At 44.2% G+C, this 18,320-nt stretch overlaps 1 protein-coding gene across 1 annotated transcript in view; it reads left to right on the top strand.

Moving 5' to 3' along the window:
• Nucleotides 1-14,192: 14,192 nt before the first annotated feature.
• Nucleotides 14,193-18,320, top strand: part of MARCHF6 (membrane associated ring-CH-type finger 6) — a 46,170-nt gene continuing 42,042 nt past the window's right edge. The window contains exon 1 of the mRNA XM_035124776.3: nt 14,193-14,222. Coding sequence (XP_034980667.1) covers nt 14,204-14,222 — 19 coding nt within the window. The 5' untranslated portion in view covers nt 14,193-14,203. The remainder of the gene's footprint in view (nt 14,223-18,320) is intronic.

The raw sequence follows: 18,320 nt of genomic DNA on the forward strand, positions 1-18,320 counted from the left end.
TGACTGTTAAGTCCAGTCACGGACGACTCTGGGGTTGCAAGCTCATCTCGCTCTATAGGGCGAGGAGCTGGCGTTTGTCCACAGACAGTTTCCAGGTCATGTGGCCAGCATGACTAAGCTGCTTCTGGCGAACCAGAGCAGCACACAGAAACACTGTTTACCTTCCCGCCAGAGCGGTACCTATTTATCTACTTGCACTTTGACATGCTTTCGAACTGCTAGGTTGGCAGGAGCTGGGACCGAACAATGGGAGCTCACCCTGTCGTGGGGATTCGAACCACCGACCTTCTGATTGGCAAGCCCTAGGCTCTGTGGTTTAGACCACAGCGCACCCGCGTCCCCAATCAGCCAAAGGCATGGTTAAAGAGGAACATTTTTGCCTGGCGCCTAAAGGTGTACAATGAAGGCATTAGGCAAACCTCCCTGGGGAGAGTATTCCACAGTCAGGGAGCCACTGCAGAGAAGGCCCATTCTCATGTTACTACGCTATGGACCTCTCATGGAGGAGGCAAACAAAGAAGGGCCTCAGAAGACAATCTCAGGGTCTGGGTAGGTTCACATGGAGAGAAGCGGTCCTTGAGGTATTGCGATCCTAAACTGTTTATGGCTTTATAGGTCAAAACCAGCACTTGGAATTGGGCCCAGAAACTAATCGGTAGCCAGTGCAGTATGTGAACAAGGACACTGTGAATAAGTGGAGCTGGGCATCAATATGTTAACTAAGAAAATGAATCAGCAAAAATTGAGTAAACAAAAATCATGCAGAAGATTGTCTTCTACTTGCCTTTGCTGGATTCATGTATTTGATGTACTTTCTAATGCTACAAATGGACATGGTAGATTCCTATGTGTACACATTCTGTGTAATTCTGTCCCCTCAAAATTAATGTGGAAATATGTTTATTAGTCATATATGTCATTTAAATATAATGTCAAATGCACAGAAGCAAGTCAATGCAAGCATCTGCAATCATTTTATAAAAATCACATTAACAATGATCTAATTTCAGGAATGGTCTCAACCTTTAAATCGTTGAGAAAACTAAGTAAAACCACTCAATAGTTGGACCATGTTTTGAGACAGAGGAGAGTAGAATTCGGTCGCTTATAATTCATAGCTGCCAAGTTATCCCTTATTTTAAGGGATTTTCCCTTATGCTGAATAGGCTTCCTCACGAGAAAAGGGAAAACTTGGCAGCTATGTTATAATTCAATATCTAATAAATGTCGTGACCCAAAACTAAATTCTGCAGAGCAAATGCAACAACAATGGACATGGTTTCTGTAGATAAAAAAACAATGCCACTTTGAATGTTCCACAAGGGAAGTGCAATGAATGTATATGGGGTATATGGTGAATGAATGCATAACAATTGAACACTTACCGTGCTCAAAACTGATGGTCTGGCATAGAAGCCAACTCATAGGGGCCAAGGTCTCTTTGCCTCCCCTAATAAAATATTTGAGGGTGCCCAGGCTCCCCAAAGTTGATGGGCATTGCCATTCAGATGGTGTACGTGCACACATCTTGTGATCACAGACCTCCAAGTGTCCCTGTTTTCCAGGGACAGCCCCGGATTTACAGAAGCTGTCCTGGTTTCTGATTTGATCCCAGAATGTCCACTTCTCCTTAAGGTAAAGGTACCCCTGACCATTAGGTCATCTCGCTCTATAGGCTGAGGGAGCCGGCATTTGTCCACAGACAGCTTCCGGGTCATGTGGCCAGCATGATTAAGCCGCTTCTGGCAAACCAGAGCAGCACACGGAAACACCGTTTACCTTCCCGCTGTAGCGGTACCTATTTATCTACTTGCACTTGACGTGCTTTTGAACTGCTAGGTGGATAGGAGCTGGGACCGAACAACGGGAGCTCACCCCGTCACGGGGATTCGAACCGCCAACCTTCCGATCGGCAAACCCTAGGCTCTGTGGTTTAGACCACAGCGAGATTTCTCCTTAGGACATCCTTATTTTAATTGGAGAAATGTGGGAGGGTATGGAGTTATGCCACCCCCAAGCCAAGGAGATAAATAACTATACAACCTTTAGAAGACATCTATAGGGAAGTTTCAAAAAATATTTAGTGTTTTATTATGTTTTTGTATATGTTGGAAGCCACCTTGAGTGTCTGGAGCAACCCAATCAGATGGGTGGGGTATTATTATTATTATTATTATTATTATTATTATTATTATTATATTTTATTATATTTTATAGGATGTTCCTGTTTCCATCAGATAAATGTTGGGGGGTATGTTTATGGTGGGGCTTACCTTTGTCCCCCAATATTTAATTCTAGTTGGCATCCCTGTGGCCTGGAAAGGCTCTTATATAATGGCAAGTCCCTGACTCATCAAAACAATATTGCTAGTGCAATCATTTCCTCCACAATTTCCTCTTCCAGGATTTCCTCATTCTCACAGTCAACTAGCTCTGATGTGGTCTGCACTAAAGACCAAGCAGCTGGCGAGTTCAAAAATTTCAGCGGAATCCTGTTTCGCCAGAGGGGCATTTGCATGAACCTTGCATTGCCACCCTCACTGCAACGCTCAGTGTAGATGGAACTGGAAGCACCAAGTGTTCCGCCTCCTCCACTCCAATTTTCCCTCCTCATTATTCCCTGCACCTTCTGCCAGCAATTATTTGCCAGCAATTATTGTCCTTCCCTCCTACATGTCATGCTGGAGAACAAGGGTGGCAAATGTCTGTATTTTGGGGAGTGGCTCTGAACTGAAATTCAAAATGCCAGCATGAGGAAGAAGAAAATTCAGAAGACTGGGAAATTTATATGGACTTTCTTTTATTGCTGCTTGGTTTATTATTTTATGTGTGTTTTATTGAGCTCCTTTGGGGAAAAGGATGGAATGGAAATTGAATTAAGAATTACAGCAGTAATAATTCCCAGGTGCCAGCTACTCATGCCTGGCACATTGTGCTGGTTTACAAGAGATGGGTGAAATAACTTAAGTCCAGTGCTGGAGGACAACTTTGATTTAAGACAAGATTGGCTTGCACCTGAAGGTCTTGTGCCATTCCATAGTGCCATCTGACCTTCTGTATGTGTTTCGTCTTAGGGCAGAAGGCCAAGTAAATGCACAGAACCCAGGCGTGGGTTCAACTGGTTGAACCCTTTGCATATTTTTATTCCCCCTTTGCATATTTTTATTCTCCCTGGCATGTCTACCAGCTCCATCTGGTATGCAGGCTGAGACCCTACCTGCCCTCACACTGTCTCGCCAGAGTGGTGCATGCTCTAGTTATCTTCCACTTGGACTACTGCAATGCGCTCTACGTGGGGCTACCTTTAAGTGACCCGGAAACTACAACTAATCCAGAATGGGACAGCTAGACTAGTGACTGGGAGTGGTTGCTGAGACCATAAAACACAGGTCCTGAAAGACCTTCATTGGCTCCCAGTACATTTCTGAGCACATTTCAAAGTGTTGGTGCTAACCTTAAAAGCCCTAAACGGCCTCGGCCCAGTCAGGCGCGTAGCAAGGGAGGGGCAAAGGGGCATAACTGCCAAGCACCCCGCGGATAAATCCGGGATCGGCAGCCGCGTGACACCGCGTGACACCATCTATGGGCACCGAAAATGGCTGGTGCTGGCGCCGGAAGTAATGTCTACGCAAGTCCGGAAGTGCGTAGACGCAACTTCCGGTGTCACTTTGCCCATCTATGCACTTCCGGACATGCGTAGATGCGACTTCTGGCGCCAGCACCAGCCATTTTCTGGTGCCCATAGATGGGCAAAGCGGCACAAGAAAAATGGCCACCGACAGGAACAAAAATAAGGGAAATTAACGGGAGAGGAGCTGGAACAGGAGACCTCCAGGAAACGGTAAGGAAAAATGGGGTTTCCTGGGAAATACAGGGTACTTGACAGCTATGTAAAGGGGGCGGGCCGCCCCTAGCTCCACTCCGGTGGGGGCAGTGTGCAGGGGCAGCGCCCCTGGCCCCAGTATACCTGAGGAAGCATTTACACCCCCATTGTTTGGCCCAGACACTGACGTCCAACGCTGAGGGCCTTCTGGTAGTTCCCTCACTGCGAGAAGTGAAGCTACAGGGAACCAGGCAGAGGACCTTCTCAGTAGTGGTGCCCACCCTGCGGAACACCCTCCCATCAGATGTCAAGGAAATAAACAACTACAGTACTTGACTTTTAGAAAACACCTGAAGGCAACCCTGTTTAGGCAAGTTTTTAGTGTTTGACGTTTTATTGTGTTTTTTAATTTTATCGTGTTTTCAATATTCTATTGGGAGCCGCCCAGAGTGGCTGGGGAAACCCAGCCAGATGGGTGGGGTATAAAAATAATAATAATAATAATAATAATAATAATAATAATAATAATAATAATATATCTGAAAAGGCTTCCAAATTCATCACAAAGAAATTAACAACAAAAATGCCCTAGTGAGGTTCACATATTGTGTTACTAAAAGCAATGTAATTAACACACAGCATGCTTGTACAATAAAACGACTGCACTTAAAAGAAACATTTAAATTGTGGATCATATGTATGAAGCAAGAGTAAAGAGAAAGAAAGATCTAAACCACCCAAATAGACTCCTATAAAACTAAATTAGACTCAAAGGCCTTAGTGTACTTTTTCAAAAGGAATTAAAAGCACATTTAATTAATACATTTAATTAATTTAATTAATACAGGGGACGACAGAGGACAAGATGGTTGGACAGTGTTCTCGAAACTACGAACATGAGTTTGACCAAACTGCGGGAGGCAGTGCAAGACAGGAGTGCCTGGCGTGCTATGGTCCATGGGGTCACGAAGAGTCGGACACGACTAAACGACTAAACAACAACAACAATTAATACAGTAGCCTGCCAGGCTTTCCTCGGGAAGTCCATTCCATAGTCGGTGTCATCACTGAGAAAAGTTGTTAGCCAGTGAAAAATATTGAAAAGGGGAGTCTCTGCAATTAGGGCAGTTGCACAAGAGGAGTTTGGAATATTCAGGAAACTTGGTTGGGAAAAGCCCAGTTCCTAATTAGTTCCATTGCACCCTGATTCATTTCAGCTATTCACTGACATCAGGCTACAGATGTTTCTCTCAATTTTCCCAATTAGTTCTCCACAACCTTATATCAGGAAGTCATATTGAAGCTCAATCAGCATCTTCCTGCAAATCTCTCCCAATGTATGCAATTTTGCCTAACATACCTACCATTTATTTCTAAACTGCTTAATATTCCAAAAATCTCTAACAAATGCTTAGGTTGCACTATATAAAAACAATACAGGCACATTTTTGCCAAACATTTCCCTTGAATATAATGCATTTTTTTATGTTGAGTAATATTTGATGTCCACTTTGCTGCAGTATATGCATTTTTTTTGCACACATTGCTTGGCCACAGAACTGCATGGCAAAATTCAGAAAAGTGTGGATTTCGAAGGATGTCTGGGTTTCAGTTCTCATGTTGTTTTGGAAAGAGCAAATTAGGGAGCTTTCCTTTCAAGTGAACTGAACCAAATTCCTCCCCTGACATCTGACACCATAACTTCACAGCGTATGCACGTTAATGATTAAATCGAATTATCCCTGCATGGTGGACAAATATTTTCATGCCCATTAAAAGGGAAATGGGCCAAAGAGCAGCAGATGATAGCAGCTGCATGATCCATATTTGAATCAACCTAGCTCGGAGCTATTTCCTTAAGCTTTTTTTGTATTTATTCGGCTAGTCAAACTCTTTGCTGCCCCTTCCATTTGTACTTCTATGCTTTTAGATGCTTTGAGTCCCCCCTAGTGGAAGAAAAAATGGGATAAAGGTATCTAAAACAAATCAGCACACAATCCGTGGGTATGTATACAGTGCTTTCAGGTATAAACATCCCCACAATTTGAACCAATTTCTTGTTGATGTCTCCTGAGTGAATCCAGCAGTTTGCCAACTTCTTTCCTACACCGGTTACAGTGCAAACCAGCTTCTCCCCTGGTAAATGTTAATGGGATTGTAGCCTCAAACTGAAAAAGTCAGCTGTGTGAATTTCCTTTCCCCATTGATCACAACTCAATGATATTTTCAATTATGAGCTTTATAACTTTTTTTGCAGTGCGTTTTCAGAACGTTTTTTTATAGCTATGTAGATCTAGCCTTAGTATCCTTTAGCTGGGGTACTATTAGCATTAATTTTTACATACAAAATCGCCTCTCATCCCCACAACGGTCACTCTAAGAAACTGATAATGGGCTTTGTGTCCGCACTCTCCATCCACACCCCTCCCTTTGTGCACCTGGCTTCAGCACTTCTGTTATGCGGTCACAGAATCATAGGGCTGCAGTGTTGAAAGGGCCATTTAGTCCAACCCCCTCCAATACAGGAATCTTTTGCCCAACATGGGGCCCCAACCCACCAGTGGTGTAGCACGGGTTGCTGGAGCCCAGGGTGTGGGGGGCTATGCCGGGGGGAGGGTGTGCTGGCTTGCTTCCTTGCTGCAGTTCTGGCCTCAATGAGGGAGCCTGTCATGGGGGCACCTGATTGCCCCTCCTCACCCCCTCATGGGCCCCCTGCCACCCACTATGCCTCTGGAACGCATGGCCCTGAGATTAAGAGTCTCATGCTCTACCAACTGAGCAATCAGCCAGTTGTGAGCTATTAAGCCATATTTGCCTGTTATGTCCAAACTAATAAATTTGGAGGCAAAACCAGAAATGTTTGTGCTGGCAGAGCAATCTGCTTAGTGCTACATTGAATTCCTCTGTGTGGTTCAGCAAACCACAGAACTGTTCTATTATGGTGCATGAGTGAAGCGAGCACAGGTCGCAATGTTCCCTCTTGGTGTAATAAATTATGATTCATTAGTCCGATATTGCTGCATTTGAACTGGGCCACAATTGCTTGGTCGAAGTCAAAATACACTGAGTGACCCTGGGCGATTTGCCACCTCCCACATTAGCGTCTCTCACAGGCTTTATTGTAAGGGTGAAATTGAAGAGGGGCCTTGAGCGCCCTGAAGAAAGGGAAGGGGGGAATCTATATAGTAATAGTAGGCACCCTGTGAATTTGGTAGCCAATCAAATGTTTGAACATGCATTTCTGAAACTCAAACATATTCAGATACTGTACACACTGGCAATTTATTTTACATGTACTGTACTTGGGATAATTGCAGACAGGGGCTTAATTTGCAGATGGGTTGGTGTGTTTTTTTACTCATCAAATTCCCTCTGGAAAGGGTAAATCCAGATTAAAATCCAGATACAGGCATTTTGGTGCATACACGAGGATCACCATTTGCACGATAAACATCTGTCTGAAAGCATGTCCTATTTTGAGTCCCTTTCTTGATATTTGCACAGATATCCTGCTAATTTCAGTAGCAAGTCTCCTATGATTTGGTGGCAGCAATTAAAAAATGATGTTCTCCATACAAAACAGATATGACTTGAGTAACACTAGCTGAAGATTGCGTTAGGCACTTCAAATAATAGTAGTCACAATGATCATTCATTTATTTCTTTTTATAGAATACAGTATAGAACTCTTTGTGGGAGGACTCACAAATTAAAAAAAGGATTCTTTTTGTTTTGTTTCCTACGACATAACATATAAAATCTAGCACCTTAATCCCTTGCAAAATATGTTCCAGTAATTTAAGTAACAACACATTAGCATTTGTATAGCTCAGGGGTCAGCAAACTTTTTCAGCGGGGGGCCGGTCTACTGTCTCTCAGACCTTGTAGGGGGCCGGACTATATTTTGAAAAAAAATATGAACGAATTCCTATGCCCCACAAATACCCTAGAGATGCATTTTAAATAAAAGGACACATTCTACTCATGTAAAAACACCAGGCAGACCCCACAAATAACCCAGAGTGCATTTTAAATAAAAGGACACATTCTACTCATATAAAAACATGCTGATTCCTGGGCCATCCGCGGGCCGGATTGAGAAGGCGATTGGGCCGCATCCGGCCCCCAGGCCTTAGTTTGGAGACCCCTGGTATAGCTCTTCTGGGTGTTCAGGGCACATACATCATTTTGTAAAAACAATAGCAACCCTGTAAAGTCGAGCACTATTGTTATCTCCTGACTGCAAGTGAGCTGGGTGGGTGTTAGGATAAGAGAGGGTGGTATGCCTACGGTCGTGTACAGTGGTACCTCAGGTTACAAACACTTTGGGTTACAGACTCTGCTAACCCAGAAGTTAACCTTGGGTTAAGAACTTGACCTCAGGATGAAAACAGAAATCACATGGCGGCAGCACGGCGGCAGCGGGAGGCCCCATTAGCTAAAGTGGTACTTCAGGTTAAGAACGGTTTTAGGTTAAGAACGGAATAAAGGGGATAAGGGTAGGAAAGAAGGAGTATAAACAAAAGGCCTTTGCCAACGATTTGATACTAACATTAGAGGACCCGGATTCCAGTATAGAGGAAATGCTAAAGGAAATGGATAAATTTGGAAGCCTGGCTGGGCTTAAGTTAAATAAAAATAAAACGAAAATGATGACAAAAAAATTGACAAAAAAAAGAAATAGGAGCGTTGCAAGAAAAATTTGGTTTAGAAATTGTAAAAAAAGATTAAATATATTGGAATTTGGTTATCTAATAGAAATATCAATCTGTTTAATGACAACTACAAAAAGACTTTAAATGAAATTAAGAAGGACATAGAAACTTGGAAAAATTTACATCTGTCATTATGGGGCAGGATTGCCACGGTAAAAATGAACATACTACCGAGGTTCCTCTTTCTATTTCAGATGTTACCCGTAATAAAAGGTACAGGACAATTCGATGAATGGAGAAGGGCAATATCAAAATATATATGGCAGGGAAGGCCACCAAGAATAAGACATAAACTTTTAATAAGAACGGACCTCCGGAACAAATTAAGTTCGTAACCAGAGGTACCACTGTACTGAGTTTGAAGCAGAGGTAATATCTCTGAAGCCAAGAGTTCCTGATGGGTAGCTTACACTCAAAGCCACTAAAATACACCGCCATTATTTGTAACACCCGTCACTGCCTGAATCTCCATTTCTATCCCCCCCCTGCTCCATAGTTTTACAGAACTGCAGCTGCCCTAACCTCAGGATAGGGTAGGAGGCATTATTGCCCTACCTGAACATACCTGGATTGGACGGGTTGTGATCTAAACCCAAGGAAGATTCCTTTGGAGAGGAGGATAAACTTGCAGGTTGTCGGCTGATGTAAGAAAAAATAATGCAGCACCAGTAAAAGTTCTATAGCTGCTGCTCAGCTTCCATCCCAATGCTGTGTTCCTTTCAGATGTTATGGGAGATATGAAGTTGGGAGAAGAAGGTGGAGGCTGCTTTGAAGACAAATGCCTAATCCAGAAAGACAGGAAAGGGGAAGGGACATGGATTCAAAGAGACAGGCTTCTCTTGTTCCCTAAGGCTGATTTTTAGAGTTGTTTTTTTTGGCGGGGTGGGGGTAACAACCGAAGAAGAGGGAGAAGCTGCTAAGGAGAACGCACTATGCAATTTCTTCGCAGCCAGCTGTCTAGGTTCCTGTTTAAGCTAAAAACGGACAACCCCCTGGCCAGATCTCTGGCTCTGAACGTGTAATTTAGATTTCTTCATGTATCTGTGACGCTTCTTCCTGTGGCTACTGTAGAAGAAACTTAATATGTGGCAAATGTGTAACGAGAGAGATGGCCAATTCTAAGGCTTTTTGCAGGAAGGGGTTGGGTGGCTCTAGGAAAGGGGTGTGCTATCTGTCCCCTTCCCAACATTCCCTGCTCCAAATTCGAGGATCAGGATTTTACAGTTGTGGGACACTGCTGTAGCCCCAGCCACATGTTCAGTCATGCAAAGTTGGTGCTACTTAGGCACATACTGTCTTGAGTCAGCTTAGGCTCCCGTTGTTCTGTGGCCCTGACAACTCTCCAGCTGGCTACAGTTGACCCTGGATAGGTGGTTAGCATGTCTTTCATAGGGATTTATTTAGTTCACACTTAACAGTGAGCTGACCTAATTCACGCATTCTGAAGCAATAGGCAAACTGAAAAACAACCACTCTTTGACATTTGCACCTCTCTGAATATTGCAGCAAATGTGCACAGCCAAGTAATGTCTGCAAAAAATGCATGTACTAGGATAAAGTGTGCACATAACGAAAATAGCACACAGAAGTGCATCGAAGGAGCGAAAATTGCTTCGTGACAAGCTGTATACTAGGCAAAAATCACATGCCATAATGTGTGTGTTCAGATAAATATGTACTGAAGTGCTGTTGAATTTCCATGAGGATGTGTTAATTGATCAAGCAATCATTCTTCAGAGTGGCCTCCAAACTAGCCAAGTTTATAATATGGAAAAATATATTGATGTTGCAAATCTATATATGTCTACTCAGAAGTGAGTCCCATTGAGTTCAGGGATGCTTAGTCCTACGTAGGTGAGTGGATAAAGGATTGCAACCTAAAGGGACCTCCATTGTCAATTCTGTATAGAGATGTAATCCCAATTTAGTTGTACTTCTGGCAGTGTGCTTCTGTTCACCATGGGCCTAATCTTACAGTCAAGGTGCTCCTGTGTCTGTTATTGGACTGTACTACTACTTACTACAGGGGATTGCTAGTATTGTACATACTGATACATTTAAAAATTTCATTCCCTCCCTCTCAGGGAAGCCAGAAATTGTGCTGTGCCACAATAGATGATACATCCAGTCACTCTGGTAATCTTGCGTTTAACCTCTTTAAAATACTGGATAATACGTTCAATTTTAATCTCCTTTCCTACGGAAAGGGAAATCTACTAGATCTGTACCTTGACTCCTTTTAAGAAAAGTTAACTTTTAAATAAAAAGGTCAATGTAGAACTGATGAGTTTATTTCTGTTTGGTTTGATTTTGTGACCTATGTCAACATTAAAGAACTCAGCTGATCTTAACCAGGGCTATTTTTTTTTTCAGCCGGAACTCACTGGAACTAAGTTCCGGCACCTCTCAGGTAGGCGCCATTGCCATTATAAGAGAACAAGGGAGGTGTTCATGGTAAGTTCTGGCACCTTTTTCTATAAAAATAGCATTTTTTTGCCTAAAACAGATATGACAGGTTCCTATCCAAAGGGACTGAAGAATCTAAGACAGATCTCAAATAGACACAAGTAAACAACAGAGGAAGGGGTTATTCAGCCGTAGGGCTCGGCAAAGTTTTTTTGGGCATGGGCCAGTTTGCAATCCTGTAGACGCAGTGGTGGGCTGGAGTGCACATTTCTGGCACAGAGGAGGCGTGCACAGCTTCCCATTGGCTACGGGAGCTTCCTGCAGCCAATGGGAAGCTGCCCAGCATCGCAGAAGGCAGTCCCCACTCCACTCCACACCGGTTTAGCGTGGCACACGGGAGCCAACCAAGCGGGGAGGCGGGGTCCCCAAGTGGGTGGCAGGGGTCCATGGGCCGGTTAAACAACCCCCATGGGCCGCTTCTGGCCCGTGGGCCTTAGGTTGCCTATGCCTGTCATAAGCTCTGTAAAAGTAGCTCTCCAATTCTGGTCTTAACATGGTGCAACTGAAAAGTGTTTCTGTGTGTCACTTATGGCGTAATACTCCTACTGAACATCTGTCCATTGAAGTGATAATAGGATTTGCTGGAAGCCCTGCTATGCTACCCAAGGCCATGATGATCACCACAAACCTTCAGGGTAGCTTAAGGGGTATGATTAAGTGCAACATCATAGGCATGCCTAAATGATGAAAAATGACCTCTGGTGATTTAGCCAGAGTGAAACAGTGAAACAGTGGAAGTGTTAACGTGGAAGGACTTTTCCTGGTTTATGGATTTGGCAATACTGTACTGAACAGTGATGACTCTTATCTTTACTTGCCTCCCAGTGTCTAGTTTACTTGCTCCCACGGTCTACATTTAGAATGTAAGAATATCCAATTCCCTGCCTTTTGCAAAATAATTCTGTGTATTTTTCCAGTATTAAAAGAGAAAAAAAAGGAAATACTATTATTTTGTTACAATTTCCATCTGTTTAGGTGAGATAAGGTTAACATGCTTCTTTCTAATGTACTAGGTTAACTCTAATAAAATACGTGTTTAGTCTTCTCTTCTTTAGAGGAAGGAGGGCCATTTGGGAATACCAGAAAATGGGTGTAGCCAACCATTATAAGTTTTAATTAGGTGCTACTTTGATTACTACTTAGCTACGAGGCAATGATGTAATTACACCTGCTTGTTACTTAGTGCTTTTTTCCCTGGGATGTTTTGAAGTATTTAAATCATTACAGTATTGTGTTGCAGTGAACACAATATTTTCAGCAGTGAAGCATTTTACATCAGCTGATCTGCCCTGAGATGCCTGCTATGACACATTAGCCAAGCACTTCAAACATAAAGTTGCTTGCCTCTGTGGAGATGTGATGCCATAGTTGAAATGGGTTCGTTTTATTTAGTCCACTGTTACGGGATCACTTTCAGATTTGGGGGCCTGAGATGCAGACAGGGCACTTGGGTGCATCCCATTTTGCCATGTGAGGCGAAATGGAAAGTACTGCTTTGCCCTACCACTGCTCCTGCCACCACCTATCGTCTCCTGCCGTTGCCACCTACCCTGCCACATCCACAGCTGCAGAGTAGTGCTGTTGCCATTGGTGGCAATTTGAGGCAGGACTGCACTGATCTGGGGGGAGATCTTTACCAAATTGCAGATCTTGTGCACGCCGCTAGATCTCGCCCAAAATGGATGTGATCTTGCTGAAAACCAGCACCACTAGCGGAGATGGGGGGCAGGCAGGGTAAGCATGAGTGTTCTTCCTGGGGCACTTCTGTCACCTGAGGCAGCGGCCTCACCCTGTTTAATGGCTGGTCTGCCTCTGAGTATCTGCAGTGAGTGTGACATTTAGCTTAAGACTCAGGCCTGCAAAAAAAAAGTCTACAAAAGTTACTAATCCATCTGCCAGCAGGTGCTTATGTTAAGGTTACCAGAAGTCCCCGTTTCCTGGGGACAGTCCCTGGATTTACAAATCAGCCCCCTACAAAACCCATTGAAGTTGAAAAGTGTCCCCGGATTCATAGAAAAGAATCTGGTAACCTTAGCTTATGTTAGCCATTTGCAGCCTAGGAAAAAAAGGAAGTTCCAGCTCTGCTCTGCTGAGCCAAGTCAGAGTTTGTGCCATACCCTGGGAGGGGTGAAGTGGCTGCAATCTTCTCTCCCAAAGCCTTCACGCTTTGGAAGAAGAGGCATGTGAACTTGGCCACTATGTCACGTGTGTGTGACAAATGCGGTAACAGGAAGCTTGCTGTAAAATAATCAATGGGCAACTGATACCATAGCTTTATTTCAATTATGAAACATGGGAGTTGGAAAAATAGTTCCATAAAACAAATTAATTGTTAGCTGCCGTTGTTCTTTGCTGCCTGCAGAATTCAATTCCCAAGACCAGACTGCCCCATTTATGATGTGGTTGTAGAGACTGATACAGGAGATATGTATTGTTGCAGCTTGAGCTGAGGAAGGCGTCTGGCTGCAATGACACAGGTGCGCCGTGGCATGTCTTCTTTCTGCGCCCGCACTACCCTAAATCTGGCACTGCCTGCAGCAGAAACAACACAGGCAAAAATCTTCAGTAAATAATGATGATGATGTCTTCAAGCTTCAGTTGAGATTCCTGCATTGCTGGGGGTTGGACTAGATGACCTTTTGGGGGACCCTTCCAACTCTACAATTTTATGATTCTAGATGTACAGAGTCTTGGCTAGGGTGTGTGGCTACTACAGTACACGGTTCAAACAGGAGAAGGGGGCACACCACAGACAATTCCTCCACCTTCCCCGGAAGCTGAGGGGGGCGTGGCCTAGCCGTGCCTTCTCTAGCAACCCACCGCTCTGTGGTCCTTAACCCCTTCCTTTACTACCTAGCCAATACAGTATAGGATTGGCTGCGGTTATTGTATGCCGCGCTCCCCAACGACGCACGCGCGGCCTTACGCCGCGCTTGTGACGCGCCGCGCTCGGGGAGAACTCTTCTCCTGTGACGCTCCCCCGGCGAGGAGGCCGCTGAGCGGGGGAGCGGCTGTGACGCGACGAAACCTCCAGGGGGAGCCCGCGGCAAGGCCGCAGCGGGCCCTGGCTACCGGGAGCCCGCTGGGCCCGTTCCTTCTCTCTCTCTCCCTCTCTCCCTCTCTATCGCTCTCTATCTCTCTCCCTCCGCCCCCACGTTCTCTGGCTTGCGTCACGCCCCGCCTGCGTCACCCGGACAAGATGGAGACCGCCGAGGAAGGTAACGGCCTGGAGCCTCGGGAGGCTTGTGTGAGGGGGGCGGGTGGGCGAGCGGAGGGCCGGGAGGAGCCCGGGCCCTCGGCTTAAGAGTGTGTGGGGGGGGAGAGAAATACCGTTCCAGGCCAAGGGAGGGAAGCGCCTCACCTGAGCTTCCCTCCCTTGGCGGCGGGCGCCTCAGGTGCCGCTTCAGGGACGGTTGGCGTCGCGGTGTGGGGCCTGTCAGGGAGGGAAGGAGGGAGGGAGAAGGGTGTCTCTCTGTGTGTAAATATATTTGGTATGTGTTTGAAGGTGTGTTGTTGTTGTCGGTCGCTGTGTGATTTGTGTGTGTCGGCGGTGTGCATGGCCATTGTGTGTTGTCGTGGTTGGCAAAACCTTACAAGTAAACATCGGGGTGCCGCTGGTTGTGGGTTGTTTTTGGGGGGCGGAGGGAGGCATGTTGTTGCTCTCGGGTGTGTGTGTGTCGGAATTTAGCATGCGAGGGGCGATTTCATCTCGGCACGGAGGTGGTGTGTGTGTGTGTTTATTGACAGCTGTGTGTTGTTGTTGTTGTTGGGGGAGGTGGGGATGCTGGTTCGGGAGAACTCTTCTCCCCAAAAAAGGCCCAACAAACACCCCATCAGAAACGGAACGCTTTGTGTGTGTGTTGTGTTGAAGTGGGCGTGAAAGGTGGTTGTGATTGTTGACATTTGTATGCCGCCCTCCCGTCTGCTTATCTCGGGTCCCTTCACAGCGTAAAAAACATAATATTAAAAAAAACAACGAACCAACCACAAAATACATACCGGTAATAAAAACAAGAACAAACCAATACCTCCCTGCCCTGCACCCCCTCCTTGGTAGCGAGGGAAACCCATGTCCAATGGGGTTGGATTGAGCTAGGTGTCATTCCTCTGGGATAGCTTAGTCGGTAGATCTTGAAACTCTTAATCTCAGGGGCAAGTAAATCCCTGCATTACAGGGGTTGGACTAGATGACCCTCATGGTCTACAATTCCCTGATTCTATGACTGGGGTGACGTGTGTGAGCTGGCTACACTCCCCCCCCCTTCCCCCATGGTAGTATGGTTCTTATGTAACTTTTTAGAGAGGTGAGGCTACAGTTGTAGGCAGCTGCAGTGAGTTTTGACAGCTGCTTGGTTTTTGTTTTCTTTTTCTGCTGCAAAATCGGGCATGTTTTTTTACAGTTCGCCCTCAAAAGCTGCTGGGTGGGACATGTTCCAAACTAGTAGGTGTGCTAAGCATTTTCTTGTAGCAAATGGTAACGGTCCTGGGGTACCTTAAGACTCTAAATGGCATTAGGTTTTGTAAGTAGGAGCCTACTGCATCAGAAAGTTTGTGCCACAGTAATTCCTTTGCAGTGATTCAGGCCACGAAGAGTCGGACACAACTAAATGACTAAACAACAACAATTCCTTTGCTGCTACAGCTATAGGCTTTTGTTAATTTTTTCTTCTTTCACTTCGTCATGGGAAATAAGAGGCATAACTGTGTTGAAAACATGGCATTATTTCCCATCTTTCAAAATATGATTAGGAAAATGTAGTAGATTCACCTGGTGAGATGTTTGTTGCCTGCTTTTCATAATGTTTGCACTCCTGGGTAAATTGTGCATCTTTGCATTGTTCAGCTGTTGTGGTAGAAAAATGATAGTCTCGCCATAAAACTTTTCTTTTTTTCCTATTGATTTCTCTTATCCCTTTTCTCCTGTTAAACTAATTCTGAATTACAAAAGTCATATGCTATACCTGCTTATGTAAAAAGCTTAACAGTCACAAGGGTAATTGGAAGGAAAAGGTTTGGATGCTTATTTAGGTAAAAGTTAGACAAGAGGCACATGTCCTCTAATAAAACAACTTTCTGAACATCTAATACAGGCACGTCCAACAGGTAGATTGTGATCTACCGGTAGATCACTGGACATCTATGGTAGATCATTCGTCGTCGTTTAGTCGTGTCCGACTCTTCGTGACCCCATGTGCCATAACACGCCAGGCATTCCTATCTTGCACTGCCTCCCGCAGTTTGGTCAAACTCATGTTCGTAGCTTCGAGAACACTGTCCAACCATCTCATCCTCTGTCGTCCCCTTCTCCTAGTGCCCTCAATCTTTCCCAACATCAGGGGCTTTTGCAGGGAGTCTTCTCTTCTCATGATGTGGCCAAAGTATTGGAGCCTCAGCTTTAGGATCTGTCCTTCCAGTGAGCACTGATTTCCTTCAGAATGGATAGGTTTGATCTTGCAGTCCACGGGACTCTCAAGAGTCTCCTCCAGCACCAGATCACTGGCTCCCTCCATAGAAGCTCAACAACTTTGTCTTGGCTAAAAAAAAGCTCAACATTTTCTCCCTTTCGTTCCTAAAAAAAGCTTAACAACTTTGACCTGAACCCCCCCCCCCAAGGGTATTTTTTTAAACTGTGAGTAGATCGCAGTCACTTGGGAGTTGGCCACCCCTGATTAATCCATATCCATGTCACCACCCGAAAGTGATCAAGAAATTAAGAACATTCTATGGTGTCACAGAAACATGTTTTGCTCAGATGAGATTTCCTTTAATTGAAAAAAAGAGTACTGAAATTTTATATGTTTTTAAATACAATTCACTCTATGTAAAATACAGCAACATTTGCTCATAAGCCAATTGAGTAGTTCCTGATTCAGAAGGTACTAAATTGGATTGCTGGCAAGTGAGCTTTTTCAGACTTTTGACTGTCAAAGTATTGCTTTTTGGGGATATGTATCCCCAGAACTTCTTAACTTGCTGTATCATTGCTCTGATAATTTATTTTTGATGTCTGATTTATTTTTGGGCTTAGGAGGGGTTTTGCTTACTTTGAGGTTGATGTTAAGAAGAGTTCGGAATGAAGCATAAATGAACTGGTAGTGTTGGCACCTATGATGTAAAGGTTCCTAGCCCCATTTGAAAATGTAGTTGCTACAGCAGCCTTCCAGAAGCCGCAGTGCTAATATTGGACACCCAAAAATCTTGACAGATAGGTCTGCTTTCCTTAAAGTTGTTGTCTGTTTAAAAATATTTTATTTTTAAATTTATGTAACAAAAATAATAAAAAACAGCATAATCAAAGTCTTCTTAAAAAGCTCGAACAGTGCAGTCTTCTGATGATTCTGCAAGTCTGTGCCAGGAGTTCATCCAAAGATTGTAATCCAAATGAATCTGAGAGATTGTGTCCCAGTTATTGGTCATTAAGACCTAACTTCATTGAGCATTGTGAGATTTTCGTGCTCAAAGAAACCTGTAAGATACCACAAACACAAACCTTGTCTCAAAGAACAATTTGTTACTTCTGGAAAATAGTGTGGTGACTGTTATACTCACTGCTTATCTTAGATTCACAGTCCAGTATATTCTAATCTAACAGATGACAGAGACTGATTTCTCTTGTTTTGAATTCCATGCAGGACATTTGTAAATGTTTTATAGCTACTGTTGATGCTTTCACTACCAAATGGACACATTCTCTCACCTCTCCCAAACATTGGAAGCCTTTAGGGGAATGTATTTTAATTCTTAGACAATATTTTAATATAGTTTTAGATAATTCAGAAGGTAGGTCTTAGAAGGAACATGTTGTGTGTTCATGTGATCCCTCACATGCCAAGCTTAATTAAACTGCTGTTGCTTTGATGTCCAAACCTGGTTACTGTGGTTTGAATGCCTCCTACAAAGCAGGATTGTGTACCAGGATCTGGCTTGCAAATCAGTCTCAGAATGTATCTGGGGTACTGCGTAATTTTGTTTCTTTGGCTGAATTGCAGCTGGGGAATCTAGGCAAGGTGCTTGGAGTGTGGCCTACTACCTGTTTATGCAACCCTTGTTCTTTCTGGCTTACAACACAGCAGCTAAGGGAAGAATGGCCTCTTGGATTTAGGAGATGATTAAGGCCTTGTTACACAAGGGAATTGTCCAAGCTTCCTTGAAGGAGGTATTTGCAAGATCACACCTAAAGAAACACTCCATTAACCTGAAGATAGTGCCAAATTTGAACAGTTGCAAATCTTACCTTTTTTGACAAGGTGCTTAAGTGGTTGGTGACTGTACCAGGGATTTTTGTACAATACTAATTATGGAGATCCATTTCAGTC

The sequence above is a fragment of the Zootoca vivipara genome, chromosome 8 (assembly GCF_965207765.1).
Source record: "Zootoca vivipara chromosome 8, rZooViv2.hap1.1, whole genome shotgun sequence".
NCBI classification, from domain to species: domain Eukaryota; kingdom Metazoa; phylum Chordata; class Lepidosauria; order Squamata; family Lacertidae; genus Zootoca; species Zootoca vivipara.